Genomic DNA, 12,736 nt, shown 5'->3' on the forward strand with positions numbered 1-12,736 from the left:
CGGGCAGTACTAGTTACCTGCAGCCTCGGGCAGCACGGCATGCTCCGCCTCGCCCGGCCGCTCGCCGCTGCGCGCGCAGGCCAGCAGCCAGCCGGCGCGGACCACGGGGAGCCCCGCCCCCTGGCGGGCAGTACTAGTTACCTGCAGCCTCGGGCAGCACGGCATGCTCCGCCTCGCCCGGCCGCTCGCCGCTGCGCGCGCAGGCCAGCAGCCAGCCGGCGCGGACCACGGGGAGCTCCGCCCCCTGGCGGGCAGTACTAGTTACCTGCAGCCTCGGGCAGCACGGCATGCTCCGCCTCGCCCGGCCGCTCGCCGCTGCGCGCGCAGGCCAGCAGCCAGCCGGCGCGCACGACGGGCACGCCCCACTTCCTGGCGGCGCAGTACTTGGCGCCGCCGGGCTCGGGGCAGATGAGGTGGGTGGAGGCGAGCGCGCTGGAGTTGCTGCGGCGGCAGAAGCGTTGTTGCATACTGAAAGGCAAATAAATTGCACGATGACAGCAATATATAGATTTTTATGAGGATCATCTGCAGAGCAAAAACCAAGTTCTTCCTGTACCTGTTCCGCCAAAATCGGACATTATCTCGGACCAGCAAATCGCCAAACCTACATGTGAATGTTTGTGATAGCTTATAGCTCAACCAACTCTTTGATACTATCCTATATTTCCACGAGAATATCGCTTTCGAAATGTAATTTTTCTGCACCACACAGCATTGCTAATTCGTCTAGAAATGCCCGTTCGTCCCCGCTGTGGGTGCTCAAGCTCGCCGCGACTCCGGAGAGTGGGTTAAAGACCTGAGACTACTTCAATACTTAACCTCCGTCCCAGTGTTCTTTTAGGACAACTGCAAAGCGAATTTTGAACTCTTATGGATTTAAAGAGGGAGACCTGACACCGTCAGACTGAATGTTTCAATATATAACCTCCCAAATCCCAATGTCCTTTTAAAAGGACAAATTTAATTCGAATTTTAAAGACTTATGGAATAAGAATGTCCCAATTTAAAACTGCAAATATGACTAGGATTTAGGTTAGGAAGCTATATATGGGCAATTAAAGCTTAAAACACTTTTGCAGCACCGCAAAGTTTAGCCATACTTCACCTCCGTCCCAGTGTTCTTTTAAAAGGACAACTCCAAAGCGAATTTTGAACTCTTATGGATTTAAAGAGGGTTCTAAATAAGAACTGAGACTTTCAGAGTGAGTGCTTCAATATATAACCTCCCAAAACCCAATGTCCTTTTAAAAGGACAAATTTAAATCGAATTTTAAAGTGGTATGGAATTAGAAGGTCCCAATTTAAACCTGCAAAAATGACTAGGATTTAGGATAGAAGGCTACATATGGACAATTATAGCTTAAAGACACTTACACAGCGCCGCAAAGTTTAGCCAGTTCATCTAGAAAGGCCCGTTCAACCCCGCTGTAAGTGCTCAAGCACGCCACGACCCCGTGCAGCGGGTTGGAGGCCGGGGACTTGAGGTGCACGGGGCGGTGGTAGTATTCGATGGGAGTCAACGCTTGCTGGGAGAGGCAGTCTTTCTGTAAATAAATTATGACAATAACTATAGGATTAGTATGGAAGGTAGAGGCAAGGAACAAAATCTCCATATACCAAAAAGTGTCCAACAAAAAACCATAAATAGATGGCGCTACAATACCTAGAATACTTGAGAAAAAAAATCTAATCATAGACAGCGCATTTCACTCCGTCAATAACGTCTAGGTTCTTAGCTACTCTAGCGCTACTCTGGAGAGGTTTGGAACTATTGTTTATAGCTGACAGCTGGACACTTGCAACAATTCTGCCTAAGGAGTTTCTGTTCCTTGCTCTTTTTCTACCTTCCATAAGGGTTAGGTTTTTTTTGTTTCGTACGTTTAGGGTGACATAAACTATCAAAGTCTGCGCAATACGACATTATAACTTTTAAATATAAAATTTAAATAAAAAAAACAATTATGCCAAAAATGCCTTATTTCATTTTGGTGCCGATATTCTTCAAACGGGTGGCTAGATTTTTATCAAAAATAGCTAAGATCCACTATCAAAATTAAAAACGCCCCACGCTAATTTCTTTAAAAAAACAATTTTATGCCAAAAATACCTTACAGCATTTTGGAAAACAGGATCGATTTCTATCAAACATACACCGCAAGGAAACTGGCTTTCTCGTAATAAAACGGTATCGAAATCGGTCCATCCGTCGGAGAGCTACGATACCACAGACAGACAATGGTGTTAAACATATAACACACATTTGCGTCTGGGGGTCAAAAACAAGGTTTAAAATATGACACTTACCACCCAGAACACAGTAACCGCTTCAGCACTCTTAGTGACCAGCTGGCTGTGGTCGAAGTCCAGCGGCACCAGCACGTGGGTGCCGCCCGCGCCCGCCGCCGCTAGCATCCCTCCCTCCGCTCGGATTTCCGCCCCAATCTCGCATATCGCTTCATCTTCTAGGCCTTGCACTTCGAATATTAAGTCTAGGATTGAAATTAAATAAATTACACTTAGGGAAATTTTCTGGAAAATTTCTTTTGCTACTAATTGGCCAAAAATATAAAATAAAAAAATAAGTAAATGGTTCTTTACCGTCTAGGTTTATATGTCTATATATTACAGGAAATCCTATATAAAAGGCAAACGAGAGTCGACATTACAAAAAATTGATTTGTAATAAAATTTGCGATGTTGGGAACCCTCGGTGCGCGAGTTCGACTCGCCCTTAGCTGATCGCATTTTATTTTATTTTCTAGAGGAAAGTGACTACATATATAACATTATATTATATTTATTATATTGCAGGCGTACATAGGCTACGGATACTGCTTACCATCTGGCGGGCCGTATGCTTGTTTGCCACCGACGTAGTATAAAAAAAAAATGTTCTCCAAATAGTCAATTCAGAGACTACATTTAGCAGCCCTCTTAATTATATTGGCACTAGAACTTTACTTCTATTAAGAATTTCCACTGAATAATTTTCAAAATTGTCTCACAAGGAAAGGTACCCAACTGTCCGGTTCCGATTTGATTTATATTTATATATGTTATAGAGTAGTTTAAAATAACATACACGTATTTTTTTATAGCTGCCCAAACTCGACCTATTGGGAGAAATTGTCCACCAAAGTTTTAAGAAATTACTAAATCTTCTAACTCCTATAGAAAGTGATGCTCAAGCAACTTGCTAGGTAATGACTGGCTTGAGTATATGTTTTTTTTTTCTTTTTTTTTTATTTATTTATTATCACAAATAGTATGGTACATTTTAAACTTGTGTTATGTTCGCCAAACTTGCGTTTGAAAAAGAATGAGCTCGTGTTTTGTTATATCGGCTGAAACTCATTTTTTCCTAAAAAAAATCGACATCCGAAGTTTTATAATATCTTATCGCTAAAGATACACATAAAGACGGGTGTTTTTAGAAAAACTTGAATTTAAGCAGATATGAATAATAGGGGATACCTGTACCAATAGCTTTTTTATCACGTTTATCAGCCAAAACCTTTTTGACAGAACTGACCTAAGTAAATTACATGTTATTATTTATAATTAAAGCCTTTATTATACGAACTGTTGGCAGCCTATTTAACAATTCCTTATTATATTAACAATTCCTATGAACATGTTCGTAAGGTCTTTTGACCTAGGCCTCTTCCGAATCGCCTTTTTCTATTATATTTAGGTATTTGTCCAGCATTTTATTCCATTTTTGTCTATCTATTGCCATTTCTTTCCAGTTTTTTCCTATTGTTTCTATGAGGTCTTTTTCCCATCCTGTTTTTGGTTTGCCCTTTTTTTCTTTTGCCAACTTTTGGATTCCAATTCGTTGCTATTTTTGTCCATCTGTTATTTTTCATCCTGGCTATGTGCCCTGCCCAATTGTATTTGGGGAAAAAAAAAAAAAAACTCCAAAGCATCCGAGACAAGCAGGATAAATGCTAAGATGAGAAGGTGATTTACATTATTTACGCACCTTTAAATATATTTTCCGACTGCGTGAACTCAACGGCTGTGTCGTCATCGTTTCGAGAAGTTTCCTTCTTTACCGGTTCTGGTGATGTGCTTGCTTCGGCTGCCTGTTGCTGTGACAAGTGTTCTGAAAATAAATCAGTGTGGATCAACTATTTCATGTTACTCCTAATTTTTTTACTTATAGGTGCGGTTGGGGCCAAATGTACTAAATATGGTACATTTGGCATTTTTAACTTACGACTAAGATAATGATCGACGATATGATCCCGTTGTGGTTGTTCTTCGACTATAGGCTCTGGTGGGGGTAGTAATAGTTGCAACGTCCGTTTGCTCATAGGAGACGCGGCTGCTATGGGAGGTTGACTTGCTTTACGTGGTGTGGCCGGTTCGGTGTTTATGAGAAACTGAAAAAAAATTAAGATAAAATATTTTTAAAACTTAATATATCTATGAGAAACACAATTTCGATACGTATTTGATAGGTACATTGTAATGGTTCTCAATTTTATGTGACAATTGGGTACTTGACACATGTTGCATTTTATAACAAAATTTAGTTAAATGGATAGAAAATGAGCCATCCATTATAAAAAAGTGGTTTTATTTTATTTTATTGAGATTATAAAAAAATACAAGGCTCCGAAGTCGCAAAAAAATTTTTTTTTTGTCTTTCAAAAATAGAAAAGCAAACGATACCATTCGATTCCTTACATTTTATTGAAAAATAAATTGTATGAGAACTATACACATAAACGCAATATTTCAGGGTCAAAATGGCAATTTCCTTGATCTTCCATACATTTAGGACAGACTTATATGATGTGACGTCACATCACCTTATCATTTTGTTAGAGGCGTTTCAATCGTCGAGTGCGAGCGTCAGACTTTAACTCTCATTTCTGATCTTTGTGTTGCTTAAATGCCATGAGTCCCATATAGACATTTTTGATCCTCAGGAAAATCAAGATCGTTTGACATTATTTACAAAAAACAGTCACGTAGCCAATTAATTTGATGAAACATTGGTGTAGTTTTTACGCTGCCTTTATCATCATCATATTTATATTTATATTATATTTTAAGACATTTTTCTTTATAAATATGTTATTTTGTTCCATAACTAATACACAAATTTCTAAAATGTAGATACATGTCAGAGTTAATATTTAATTATCTTTAAAAGTTTAAGAGATTCCAGATACCTAAGTTTGAATACCGTTTACTGAATTACCCCAAAATATTATGGCATATGTCAGGTGGGGATAAATATTTCCATAGTACGCCTTCTTTGCAACATTGGTTATATCATTCAATATTGATAATGCGTAACATGCGCTGGTCAGTTTTTTTTTATTTTATCTATGTGATGCTTCCAGTTTAGGTTGCCATCTATTGTGACTCCTAAGAAGTTTGAACTATTTACTTGTTCAACTTGTTTACTGTTCATAACCACATTAACACTTTTTGGTACCTGTTAATAATTTATAAATATGGAGTATTACTGCAATGTTCTGCCGCCAGAGTGCAGCACTAGCAACTTTTCAAAACCATAGAGTAACTTATACATTATGTGCCTTAAACTGTTTTTTGACAAGTTTTCGCAGATAATAAAATATGACATTGATGCATCAAGGCGGTTTTTTGGCAAACGCGAAAATCCAAATTTAGTTATCTGCCTCTTCATCGCTCGAATATGCAAGAGTGAGAGAGAGGTTAAATAATAAAATCACTCAGCAAAAAACTTTAGCAAGTTTTGGAAAGAAACGGGTAAACTTAATCCGAAACCAAGCCTGCCTGTGAGCATTGCGGGTAAATGTGAGCCCACTGATATAGCCAACTTATTTAAAGAGCATTTCCAGGTGAAGTCGTCGCTAAGTCGGTCTGTGCCGGTGCTCGGTGCGGGTCCATCAAGTGTGTCGGTTCGTTTCTCGGTAAGTGATGTTTCTTCTGTCATTAAAACCATGAAGACGGGGAAATCACCGGGACACGATGGACTAAGTATCGAGCACTTGCTGTATGCTGGGACACATCTTCCGCGAGTGCTTGCGTTATTGTTTAATTTGTGTGTTAGTCACTCGTACCTGCCGAGTGCACTGATGCAAACTATTGTTGTGCCTATAATAAAAAACAAAACGGGGGATGTGTCTGACTTGGGCAATTATAGGCCGATTTCGCTGGCGACAATTACTGCTAAGGTGCTGGACAGGCTTCTGGATAGGCAGCTTCGGAAACACTATAAGGCTAAAGATGCTCAGTTCGGTTTCCAGCCAGGAGTGTCGACGGAATCTGCCATATTTTGTTTAAAAAGTACAGTCCAGTACTATGGAAAGCAAGATAGTCCAGTGTACGCCTGTTTTCTGGACCTTTCCAAAGCGTTCGATCTGGTCTCGTACGACATCTTGTGGAGCAAGGTGTCGTCCGAGACCAGTCTCCCTGCAGAGTTATTAGCGGTCTTTGAATACTGGTACAGCAACCAAATCAACTCTGTGCGGTGGGCAGGCGTGCACTCAGACGAATACGTGCTGAACTGTGGAGTGCGGCAGGGGGGGGTAACCTCTCCGACCCTATTTAATATATATATGGACGGGCTGATTGAGGAACTCAGTGGCGCCAAGGTTGGTTGTAACATTGGCGGTACCTGCCTCAACAACATAAGTTACGCTGATGATATGGTGCTGCTGGCTCCCTCAATCAGAGCGCTCAGGAAGCTCCTAAAAATATGTGAGCATTATGCGGAGAGACATGGGCTCAGGTATAACACTACAAAAAGTGAACTACTCATCTTCAGGGCCGGCAACAAGAAACTAGAGGAAGTTCCTAGGGTTGAGTTAAATGGTACCGCCCTGAGGAGAGTAGAGCGGTTTAAGTACCTGGGTCAATGGCTCACCGAAAGCCTTAATGACGATCCTGATTTGGAACGAGAGCGCAGGGCGTTGACGGTCAGATGCAATATGCTGGTGCGCAGGTTTGCAAAGTGTAGCAATGACGTAAAGGTTACACTTTTTAAAGCTTATTGTCAGTCTTTTTATGCTTGCAGCCTGTGGACCAGCTTCTCGCAGCGATCGTACAATGCGCTGCGTGTGCAATATAATAATGCGTTTAGGATACTGATGGGTCTGCCTCGGTACTGCAGTGCATCAGGGATGTTCGCCGATGCCCGTACGGATGACTTTTACGCTATTATGCGTAAAAGAGCGGCATCCCTATTGCATAGGTTGCAGGGTAGCACCAACAGTCTCCTAAACGTATTTGTCGTCAGAGTGGACTGCCCACTGATGAGGCGTTGGAACCAACTGCATGAACCCAACGGTCCAACGCATCATCGACATAGATTATGTTAAGTAGTTTTAGGTATTTATTGTTTTGTTTATATTGTACTAACTTAGATATATAGGTAGATAAATAATAATTGTTGTATGTACTAACACTATATGAGTTTTTAGCTCGAAATAAATGATTTTCATTCATTCATTCATTCAATAACGATATTTCGATTTACATATTTCGCGGTAGACCATCAGATTGTCATGGATTGTGGTAGTGGCGCCCCCTACGCAGAGTTTCACGTAATATTCCCTGTTGTACTATTTTCATTTTTTTCTAGGTTTACACTTAGATTTAAAGTCGAAGTTTAAGTTTATTAAAGCTTAAAGTGATTTTTATGTTTCTCAAACAATACATATCTTCACACCTGTATAGGGTTGTCACAAATGCAATAAGTGACAAAATAATACAATAATTCAGGGACATACTATAAACAGCTATTACCATAATTAACACTATCATAGTCATATATCGTTATTATTATCGTAAAGGTAAAGGGTTGGCAACGCGCATGTAACACCTCTGGAGTTGCAGGCGTCCATAGTAGTAGTAGTCCATAGGCTACGGTGACTGCTTACCATCAGGCGGGCCGTATGATTGTTTGCCACCGTCGTGGTAAAAAAAAAAAAAGGCTGGAGTGTCCGAACCCGTATGCAACCAGTTTCCTTTTTATCTAGGACGGAATTTATTTTTTATTAAAACACGTTAATGGCTTATATACCAATCAATAGACCAGTTACTACTGAATACTAGTCTTAAATTCCCGATTGTTGCAACCCTCCAATATTTTTTATTGCCATTGCAATTTTAGTGATGTCTAGGCATTTGAGTTTCTATCGCATGGTAAGACTAATAGCGAGCTATGGAGTCGACATTAGCAATAAAATTAAACTCATATTCATACTCATACTCATTGGTCTATTTAACTACTGATTTTAATTTTATAATCAAGGACAAGAACGTTGACGAGTTTGTAAACGATCCTTTATTTTATCTTTGAATATATATATGAGAAATAAGAATAATCATCATTTTTGTAATAATTATATTAAGAAATTTCTAAAAAAATCTAATTTGTATAATAAAAGAGGTAAAAACGTTATGAATATAAATAAATTAATCAATACAAAAAAATGGTCATTATTCTTATTTGTTATATTTGTGTTTTGAAAGACAAAATTAAAGGGTCGTTTACAAACTCGTTAACATTCGTGTCCTTGACTATAAAATCAAAATCAGTAATTAAATAGATTAATGAGTATGAATCTTCTTCTTCCTCGCGTGGTCCCGGCATTTTGCCACGGCTCATGGGAGCCTGGGGTCCGCTTGACAACTAATCCCAAGATGTGGCGTAGGCACTAGTTTTTACGAAAGCGACTGCCATCTGTCCTTCCAACCCAGAGGATAAACTAGGCCTTGTTGGGATTAGTCCGGTTTCCTCATGATGTTTTCCTTCACCGAAAAGCGACTGGTAAATATCAAATGATATTTCGTACATAAATTCCGAAAAACTCATTGGTACGAGCCGGGGTTTGAACCCGCGACCTCCGGATTGCAAGTCGCACGCTCTTACCGCTAGGCCACCAGCGCTTTTTAATGAGTATGAATATGAGTTTAATTTTATTGCTAATGTCGACTCCATAGCTCGCTATTAGTCTTACCATGCGACAAAAACTCCGATGCCTAGTGATGTCATTTGACATTGAACTTTAATACACACACACAATATTACCTTAGCTTTTTGTACATGTAAGAAATCACTTAAGCTCTTTTTTTTATACAACGTCGGTGGCAAACAACCATACGGCCCGCTTGCAACCCCAGAGGAGTTACATGCGCATTGCCGACCCTAGCACTCCGCACCCTCGTTGAGCTCAGGCAACCTTACCGGCTGGAACACAACACTATGAGTAACACTTTTTTACAATAGACAACTAATTAGCTTATCTTTATTTTATTATTTTCAAACAGCGAACAAAATATCAGCGTAAAAGTGGCCCCACTATTAAAACACGCAGTACTTATAACGGACCAATTGCAACTCGGGTCTTGTTTTCTTCGACGTAACTTCGTTTGACCATGATTAGTCAATTTAAACCACCCAAACTACGATTGGTGCATTATAAAATAAGGCGCTGTGATTGGCTGTAGCGTTGACACTTGAAAATACATGACAATGGAAACCAACTCGAAGTAGACGGTTTCATGCGATATAGAACGTTTTAAATGCAATATTTTTGTATGATAATTTATTATTTTATTTTAAAGTGTATTAATATACAGGCTTGTTATTTGTTCGTTTGTCGCACGTGTTTAAAGGCATTTAGGCCTCCGAACCAATTAATACATTGTATCGTTCATCTTATGGGCACCTGTGATATTTAGTTTATAAGTGGCACAAAAATATGTCTGATAGAAATTAATGTAAATTTGAATGGTCAAAATCGGAAAAAAACAGCTGGCATTTGGGATTTTTAAATTTTGCTCTGATCAAGATGAAAACCGATATCTGAGGATCTGAGAGGCCTTTTATTATGAATTTGAAATCAAAATAAAAAAAAATCCGCAGGTTTGAATTTCAGAATTTTTCATCCGATCAAGACGAAAATCGATATCTGAGGATCTGAGAGGACCTTTATAACGAATTTTAGATCAAACATGAAAAAAAAAAACGCCCGCCATCTTGGATTTCCATTTTAATCTTGATCAGAGCAAACATGCAGAAATCGTATTGAAAACGTCGTAGGAACAGTTTGTATGGGAAAATATCATTATTGTTTTTACTATTTTCCTCGCATTCTTTCCATATTTTTTCACCGTTCAAACCGTCCCTGGACCTAGAAATATTCCAATATCAAAATTAGCCAAATCGGTCCAGCCGTTCGCGAATTTAACGAAAAGTTATAAATAGCACCGAGATACCAGGACTTAGTAAAAATGTACACATAAAAAGCGCCACCTACAACGACGATTCGTATTTACTATCACGAATTTAAATTATCAAAACTACAACCTGCACAATTTAAAATGAAAGTTTCTTAATATCAACGATTGTTTAAAATGCATAACATCATCCCCATAGAAAATCTGTTTTGATCAAGAGAAATGAAAATAATATGATCCTAGCTAAACTATACGTGAATGGTAATCCCATATTTTTTCCAGTGTTTGTTGGAACGACTAGCACATCATTTATCCGCACAATAAGGCATATTTCTTTTATTAAAGATATAATTTTAATACTTCTTACTACGACTGTGACAATGGGCCGCCATTTGCGAACTAAATAGCTCATCGGCACAAAGTTGACGCCCCGCCCGCTTCGGCACAATATGTGTGGGGTCATTTTACAGAGCTAGTTCGTCATCTATGTTTATTATCAATCGCTGTTTTCAAAACGAATAACGGTTCATTGTTTGTCTTATCCTTTAAATCGAAACCTGAAAAAAGAAATGTAAATACTTTGGCCTCGTCCAACACCCTCCCGGCCTCGACGCTACGCACGAGCCACAGCGGCGACAGCAGCGGCACAGCGTGCGTTACTCTTAAATTCGGCCCGTCGTACCTGAACACGGGGTAAATAGAATACCTCGGCCTCGTCCAACACCCTCCCGGCCTCGACGCTCCGCACGAGCCGCCGCCGCGCCCCACGACACAGCGTGCGTTACTCTTGAATTCAGCCCGTCGTACCTGAACACGGGGTAAATAGAATACCTCGGCCTCGTCCAACACCCTCCCGGCCTCGACGCTCCGCACGAGCCACAGCGGCGACAGCAGCGGCACGGCGTGCGTTACTCTTAAATTCGGCCCGTCGTACCTGAACACGGGGTAAATAGAATACCTCGGCCTCGTCCAACACGCTCCCGGCCTCGACGCTCCGCACGAGCCACAGCGGCGACAGCAGCGGCACGGCGTGCGTTACTCTTAAATTCGGCCCGTCGTACCTGAACACGGGGTAAATAGAATACCTCGGCCTCGTCCAACACCCTTCCGGCCTCGACGCTCCGCACGAGCCACAGCGGCGACAGCAGCGGCACGGCGGGCAGCGCGGCCGCCGCCGCCGCCGCCGCCGCGCCCCACGACACAGCGTGCGTTACTCTTGAATTCGGCCCGTCGTACCTGAACACGAGGTAAAACTGTCATAACTTTTAACTAGTATTATAAATATATCCTATTGCTCTAATTATAAAATGGAAGTGCCTCTTTAACTTTTCTCAACCCGTCAACATCAAGATGTTCTTAAGCTTCCGCTTATCCCTACCACTTTCTAAATAAAGTGTTGCCAGGCATGTCATGAAACATTACCCATCACTCTGACATTAATTTAGGTATTTTTTTTTCTTGCTTACTTTTTTTTTGCATTATTTGCTTACACTATTTAGTATTATTATTAAAAAACTATGACATTAGAGATGCAACGAATAGCGGCTTGGCCGAATGCCGAATATCCGGCGGAGCCATCGGCCGAATAGCCGAATATTCGGTTAGCAGTTTTACCTAAAATGAAGTAAATTCTAACGCGCGCGTGCGTGCGCGGTGCAAGTTGTAACTTGTTTCCGCTGTAGTCAGTCTTTGATAGAAATTGCATTGCGGAAATTGCGATGCGTTAATTTTCGTCGTGTGTATATTTATTAATTTTCTCATGTTTTTGTACTATCTATGAATATAAAGGTATAAAGGTTCACAGACTAGCTGCTGCTCGTTAATACCTACTAAATGGTTGTAAAGGCGGAAGTACACAATGAGCCAAGTACGTTGGCCCAATGTGTAACCTACAGACGCCTTAAGTCGAATGGCCTGCATTAATAAGACATTTTTACCTTGTTGCCCCAGATGGATTTTTATGAAAAAAATATATTTCATACAATATTGTATTGTGCATTAAATACCTAAAAATTGAGGTTGTCGCCCTCTTGTAAATAATAATAAAAAAAAATTAAACAAAAAAAAAATTTTTTTAGGCCTTTGTAAATAAGTTAGAACCTAGATTTTTTTTTGAAAATGTATTGCTATTAGTGCCATGTATAATCCGAATTTCAAAGAAATCTAACCATTAGTTTAGCTTAGACAAATTAAAAAGATTTTATATATATATATTTTTTTTATCCAAACCAAGGGGATTCCAGGCTTGAAATATTGTAAAATGATATCTTATAATAAGACCAATTAACGCTTCTAAGAAAGGTATACATTTCAGCCAGGGGCAGTTTCACTATAGGATTGCGGCTAGACCCTTACCTCGTGCCTCCAGCTTTCGAAACGCACGCCCAAGCACGCTCGCGAGGCATCCCGTCCAGACCACTGACCCAAATCTGTATTCCGAAAGATAATCAATTAATTTCAAATAGTGATGTTAATATTAATAAATAAATAAATATTATAGGGATATTCTTACAAATTTACTTGAATAATCACATATGTTTCGTCT

General features: G+C 40.1%; 1 protein-coding gene across 1 annotated transcript in view; it reads right to left on the reverse strand.

The window, feature by feature from the left end:
- LOC133532892 (uncharacterized) overlaps positions 1–12,736 on the reverse strand; it is a 63,131-nt gene that overhangs the window by 30,694 nt on the left and 19,701 nt on the right. Inside the window, exons 9-16 of the mRNA XM_061871752.1 lie at positions 12,547–12,620; positions 11,277–11,427; positions 4,223–4,388; positions 3,986–4,108; positions 2,305–2,489; positions 1,375–1,544; positions 266–468; positions 18–191 (exon numbers count right to left, since the gene is read on the reverse strand). Coding sequence (XP_061727736.1) covers positions 18–191; positions 266–468; positions 1,375–1,544; positions 2,305–2,489; positions 3,986–4,108; positions 4,223–4,388; positions 11,277–11,427; positions 12,547–12,620 — 1,246 coding nt within the window. The remainder of the gene's footprint in view (positions 1–17; positions 192–265; positions 469–1,374; positions 1,545–2,304; positions 2,490–3,985; positions 4,109–4,222; positions 4,389–11,276; positions 11,428–12,546; positions 12,621–12,736) is intronic.

Source organism: Cydia pomonella, chromosome 28, assembly GCF_033807575.1.
Source record: "Cydia pomonella isolate Wapato2018A chromosome 28, ilCydPomo1, whole genome shotgun sequence".
NCBI classification, from domain to species: domain Eukaryota; kingdom Metazoa; phylum Arthropoda; class Insecta; order Lepidoptera; family Tortricidae; genus Cydia; species Cydia pomonella.